The sequence below is a fragment of the Eimeria necatrix genome, genomic scaffold, assembly GCF_000499385.1.
Source record: "Eimeria necatrix Houghton genomic scaffold, Enh_scaff134, whole genome shotgun sequence".
NCBI classification, from domain to species: domain Eukaryota; phylum Apicomplexa; class Conoidasida; order Eucoccidiorida; family Eimeriidae; genus Eimeria; species Eimeria necatrix.
In genome coordinates this window covers 60,612-66,768 of record NW_013652089.1, presented here as the reverse complement: position 1 = coordinate 66,768, position 6,157 = coordinate 60,612, and the positions used below count along the sequence as shown (strand labels likewise).

General features: G+C 60.7%; 2 protein-coding genes across 2 annotated transcripts; both read right to left on the bottom strand.

Annotated features, from left to right (window-relative positions):
- Positions 1-582: 582 nt before the first annotated feature.
- On the bottom strand, positions 583-714 carry ENH_00011380 (hypothetical protein; the record flags this gene model as incomplete). The annotated part of the gene is made up of 1 exon (XM_013578877.1): positions 583-714. One exon carries the CDS (start codon positions 712-714, stop codon positions 583-585), a length of 132 nt encoding a protein of 43 aa, XP_013434331.1.
- Positions 715-3,898: 3,184 nt separating this feature from the next.
- Positions 3,899-5,442, bottom strand: ENH_00011370 (hypothetical protein, conserved; the record flags this gene model as incomplete). The annotated part of the gene is made up of 3 exons (XM_013578876.1): positions 3,899-4,139; positions 4,404-4,929; positions 5,343-5,442. 3 exons carry the CDS (start codon positions 5,440-5,442, stop codon positions 3,899-3,901), a joined length of 867 nt encoding a protein of 288 aa, XP_013434330.1.
- Between the last annotated feature and the right edge of the window lie 715 nt (positions 5,443-6,157).

Below are 6,157 nucleotides of genomic sequence, written 5' to 3'. Positions count from 1 at the left end.
TTTCTTCATCAACGTCGCCCGCCATGCTGCCCCGGGGGCCCCCCCCCTGGGGGCCCCCGGGGGCCCCCGAGCCCGAGGGGCCCCCCGCGCCGCCGGGGGCCCCCGTAGGGGGTATTATTTTTGTGCAGCGAGCCACCTGCAGCGGCTGCTCCTGCATAAGGCGCTTATCTGCTGCTAAGTCCCACTGAGAAGGCAAAGAAAGTCCTGTGTCACTTTCGCGAACTCCACAAAGTTTGGAGATGTTCTGCAGCTGCTGCTTTATGTCCGCCTCCAGCTTCTTCGTGCTGCCCGCGTACGGGCTCAGCCCCTGCAGCAGCAGCAGCAGCAGCAGCAGCAGCAGCAGCAGCAGCAGGGAGAGTGGGGGAGCCGGCATTGGGGGTCGCTGCCGCCGTGGGGGGGTCAGGCCAGCGTCCAGCCAGAGGTCGGTGCTGCTGCTGCTGCTGCGGCTGCTGCTGCTGCTGCTGCTGCTGCTGCTGCTGCTGTGGCTGCGCATGAAAGGGCTTGAGCAGGAGGGAGCGGTCTGTCAACTCCAGCGACTAGGCTAAGCGCTCAGGGACTAGGGGGGGAATTAGGGTTTAGGGTTTAGGGTTTGGGGTTTACATAGGACTTGAGGATGTCTATGTCTGCTGCATCCAGCGGCGGAGGCGCTGCAGCATTTTTGTCCTTCTCGGACTCATCGCCCTTAGGCCGAGAGCTGCTGCTGGGGTTCGCCATCTCCCTTGCGGCCCCCAACCTGCAGCAGCAGCAACAGCAGCAGCAGCAGCAAACGCAGCAGCAGCAGCAGCAACAGAGGCGGGATATAATCGAGCTGCTGACGAAATCCAACAATAGGGGCCGTGAAACTTGAGCTGCAGAAGCTGCTGCTGCAGCAAATGCAGCAACTGCAGCACTGCTGCAGTAACGAGAGCAGACTTAAAAGCCTGGAGCGAAACCCAGCAGCAGCGAGCTGAAAACAGAACGTGGAGAGAAACTAAGGAACACAGCTGTTTTTGCAGCTGCAGCAGCAGTTGCTGCTGCTGTTGCTGCTCCTGCTGTTGCTGCTCCTTCTGTTGCTGCTGCCGCTGTTGCTGCTGCCGCTGTTGCTGCTAAGGGGCCCCCAAGGAGCTGCGTACAGAGCAGCAGAGCCTCCTGTGCCTAAAGAGCTCTGGGAGGCAGCAGCAGCAGCAGCAGCCAGAGAAGCCCCTATAGCACTAGCGGCAGCAGCAACTGCTGCTGCTGCTGCTAGTTGGAGCTGCTGCTGCCAAGGGGCCCCCTGCACCTTGGGGGCCCCCGGATGCAGCGGCTGCCACTGAGTTGTGTCTGTCGCTCTGCAGCCACAAACACCTTCTAAAGAAGCCAAAAGTCAAAACGTACAGAGAAAATAAATAATGAAGCCCCCGGGGGCAGCAGACGCGGAGGAGAGCGGCAACACAGCTCCAGGTGTATGTACACAAGTCACGCAGCAGCAACAGCAGCTCCTTAACTAGGGTTTAGACCGTCCTTTTGTAGCTCTTGTTCTTTCAATCAAAAGTATTTAAACGCCTCCAACTCGCGGGCATAGACAGCCTTGGCTGCAGCTGCTGCTGCGGCTTCTGCAGCAGCGGCGGCGGCTGCTGCTGCTGTTGCTGCAGGCAGCAGCAGCAACATGCGTTCATCACAAATGCCCTAAAGCCTTACTTAGCAAACCTAAGAGAGATTAATTTTTAGATTCAATTGACTTCGTAAACGCTAGACCCAAATTTATGGAGTGTCCACACACCGCGCTGCAGTTGCTGCTGTTGTAGCCTTGCCTACAGTATATAGGCAGCTACGGCGATTCAAGAAAAGAGCTCTAGCGGATCTGGGGTGTACATACACCTGAAACAAACACGGTCGCCTCGCCAGCACTGCGCGGGTCTAGTCTCCCTTGGCAGGGCTCTCCTTATTGTCTGTAGGAACCGAAACGCTCTTTTGGGGTTTACGAGGGTTTAGGGTTTGGGCACATCTGCCCCAGATCACACATAGGCCTGTTCCCCTGTGGCAACACCCAGCAAGCGGCGCGCCTGAAGTGGCCGGGGGTAACGGGGGGCCCCTCAGCAGCGCCTTGGCGGCCCCTTGAGCTCAGTTTGAGGGGCCTGTCGTGCACCGGGGGCCCCCATGGGGGCCCCTGGGTACGCACCTGTGGGGTACGGCCAGTCCACCTCCATCCACGGGCCCCTCGCGGCTATCACGGACATCCCCGCAATCCCTAGGGGTGCGCCTGAGGGGCCCCAGGGGGCCCCCCGAAGCCCCAGCTGCTGGGGCCTCTGGGGCCCCTAGGGCTTGACCCTGCTAAATGGCTTGTTTGCAGGCGCCTCCAGTAGATCTCACTGGCAAGCGCAGCTTAAAGGAAAAATACCTTCTTTGTTGTGTCTAATATGACAAGTTTAAGAGGGAATTGGTGTTTAGGCACTGCGTGAGGTGTACAGACACCTCAACTGGCAGATTCCGCTAACCAGAACAAAGAGTTTAAAGCCAAAGGGGCAAAGGGGGGCCCCCAGAGGGCCCCCTGAGGGCCCCTAGGGCTTGTGGAGGCTCTTGTGGGCCCACAGAAGCGGCTTTAGTTTGCAGCCCGATTCTGATTCGTCAACCCCCCCCCAATTCTATATACTGAAAGGTTTCGGGCCCCACACTTCTCGTCTAGGTCTAGCTGGGGGGCCTCTCGCTCTCAACTAAAATCCCATTAAAGGGGAGGCTGAGGGCTCCCGTTCTGTCTGTAGGGACCCCCGCTGGCCTTCTTTGTCTTTCAGTGCTAATGAGGCTACGGGAGGGTTCATAAGGCGAGGTTCAGGTGTACGTACACCCCACTGCTATGTACACACACTTAAGCACTCGGAGGCTTTTGAGCCTCGAGGGCCCCAGGCCGAGGCCCATCTCGTAGTTGGCATTTCACAGTAGAGACAGAAGCCCACAGGTGCCCTGGCGGGGCCCCCAGGGGGCCCAAGGGCCCCCAAACAACGAGTCCAGGGCCCTAGGGGGCCCCTCCCAACCTACAGACAGAACCTGAGATATCTAATAGGCAGCAGGGGCTGTGGGGCCCCTCTCTGCGAACCTGAGGCCCCGGCGAAGCAGCAGCACCTCGAACCAGCAAGAAGAGGCTCCCGCCGTCCTCTCCTGCCGGCCTCATCAAACCATACGCTGCTCATGCCGAGGTCACAGAGGCAGTGGGATCCCCGGGGGCCCCTGTGGGGCCCTCTAGGCCCCTGCACGCGGGGACCCCTTGCAGCGGGGGCCCCCGTGACGGCAAAAAACGGAAAAAAGAGTCGGCAGAGGGGCCCCCTGAGCTGCCTTGGGGGCCCCTTGCTCCACTCTGAAGCCCCTTGAGGCCCTTGCCCAGCCAGACCACCTGGCTGCGTGGCTAGGGCCCCAGCGAGGCTTGCAGCGCTGCAGCTACGGGCCAGCGGGGCCCCCCGAGGGGCATCCAGGGGCCCCTGAGCCCCTGGGGCCCCCCGAAGGGTCGCCTGGGGGCCCTCGAGCCCCTGGGGGCCCCCCGAAGGGGCGCGTAGGGGCCGGCGAGCCCCTGGAGTTCATTCTAGGGGCTCCAGCCCCTGACTAAAGATTTTGGGGTCCCCGGGGCCCCCAGATAATGCGGCGGGGAGAGGGAAATGCCCCTCTTGAATTGAAGGAGACAGTTGGAGGTTCGAGGAGGTGACAGGTAGCGATGCTACTGGTGAGCCACGGGCGGCGCGCCGTGAGACCTGCCCATACACCTGGTGACGACTGTCTCTACGATAGGTTTACAGGGTGTACGTACACCTGAATCTGTGGGGCCGAAGAGCCCCGCCGCCGCGCCCCACATCCCAGTGCAAATTCCCCCTTTGCGGGGTGCTTGGGAGGCGTCGGCGAGCGCGTGGGTGTTGCGGGGGGCTAGGGTTTAGGGTTTAGGGTTTAGGGTTTGGGGTCAGGAGTAAATGTTGCCGTTCAAGAGGAAGTTGCGCAGAGTTATCGGCACCCGCAGCCGGTGCAGCAACACCACCCGCCCCAGCATCAAAGAACAAACCACCACAGTGGGGGCCGTGAGGGCTATCAGCAGCTCTACGGGGTCCACGGGAAACACCAGCAGAAAGTCTTCGCGCAAAGAGTGGGTCAGCCCCGACAGCGCAGAAACCCCGAAAGGTATTAGAAAAAAACGAACTATTATCCTGCTCGCCAGCCCCACAACGCCCCGCGCACTCGAGTTCACGCTCTACAGCTTACACTTTAGGGTTTAGGGTTTAGGGTTTAGGGTTTAGAGTCTAGGGTTTGGGGTTTACGGGTTGAGGGTAGCGGGCGACGGCTGCCGCCCACGAGTGGAGGTGGTGCTCGGGACTGCAGCCTTGGGTGGTCAGTGGCTGCGGCTCAGGGCTGCGCCGCTAGGGGTGTAAGGTTTAGGGTTTAGGGTTTAGGGTTTAGGGTTTAGGGTTTACCCGACGTCAGGGTACCCCCTGTACATGATGGCTCTGTAGGCGTTGGCGTTGAGCCCGATGCCCACGAGAGTGCCGGCCACGAGGGCACTGAGCCAAACCCTGGAGCGGACTTTGTGAGCTGTGAGAGCAACAATAACAAGAAAATAAGCAAAATAAATCCAAAGAATCATAAAAGGCAGCTCGGTGAGCTCCAGCAGCTGCCGCGCGAGCCGCGAGAGCCCGTAGGGGTTGTAGGGCACGTAGCCCGACTGCAGCCGCCGCGGCGGCGGCGGCGAGGGGCCCCCCAGGGGCCCCTCAGTGCTGGCGGCCTTGGCCTGGCAAATGGGGGGCCCCTCTTCAACGGACACGGGGCTTTCCACGCCCACGACGCAGGTGCTCGGCACGCGCCCGCCTCCGCACACGCTGCTGCTGCTGCTGCTGCTGCTGCTCTTCTTGCTGCTCACGCCTCCTCCGCAGCAGCAGTCCTCGTCGCGCGGCGATAGGGCGGCCTCCGCCGCTGCGGCTGCTGCTGCAACTGCAGCAGCTGCTGCACTCGGCCCAGACACACCGGCAGCAGCAGCAACAGCAGCAGCGGCAGCAGCAGAAGCAGGTAGGAGCGTCTTGAGTGGCAAAAAAGAGGCAAGCAAGTGCACAGCAACAAGAATACTCTCCCCTTCCCCTGGCCCAGTTGCATGACCTATACCCTTCTCCAGTTCCTCGTGAGAAGCAGCAGCAACAGCAGCAGCAACGACAACAGCAGCAACAGCGACAGCAGCGACAGCAGCAGCAGCAGTAGCAGCAGCCACAGCAGCAACAGCGGCACTACGGTAGTTTCAGCAACCGTCGGTTGCAGCCCCGAGACCACACTGCCTGGCGGCATAAAGCGCAGCCAGTTTTGGAATAGTCAAAAGAAGCAGCAAGAAGCAGCAGCACTGAGGTGTACGTACACCCTAGACCTACACTCATCGCGGGAGTCTGAGGGCGCCGTCGCCGCCTCTGAGCAGTCCGACCTGCGCCCTAGGGAGCAGCTGAGGGGCTGGGCGAAGGGGGGAAGAGCCATGAGGCTGGTTTTAAGGGTTTTGGAGCTTAGGGTTTAGGGTTTAGGGGCTGGGCGTCGGGGTGGGGGTCTAGGGTTTGGGCCGCCAGGCCGCCAGGGGAGAGGCGAGGAGTTTGGGGCATCGAGAGGTTTGCGCTGACGAGCGCAGCTGCTCCTGCTGCAGTGGTAAGCCAAGGATACAATGGGGGCCCCTGCTGCTGCTGCTGCTGCAACAGGGGGGCCGGCTGCTATGGGGGGCCCCTCCGCTAAGTAAAAAGATGCAAGCAGAGAGAGTAGCAAAGCGGGCGGAGGGGAGGTCGGAGGGTCTGCTTCAGAGGCTAGGGCTAGAGTTTAGGTTTTGGCATTTAGGGTCTAGGGTTTAGGGTTTAGGGTTTTGGGTTGACGGTTGGGGTTTCCACCGGGTCGGGTCGGGGTCACTCGTCGGCTACAGTGCGATGGCTGCAGGCCTGAGGTGTTAGGCCTAGTCCGCAGGGTGATGGATGCGACACACAGAAAAGGAGGGACAGAAATAAATTACAGAAATAAATTAGATAAAAAGTTTTTGCAGCGGTCCGCCCACTGCCACACAGACACGCGCCCCGGCGGCAGCCGCAGCAGCAACAGCAGCTGCAGCAGCAGCGCAGCAGCAACACAGCGGACAAACAGCGGTCCTCAGAGCAGAGGCTCCGTTGCGCCAGTAAAGCCCGTTTAACTTTTGTTTCTTCTGATTATTAAGTCG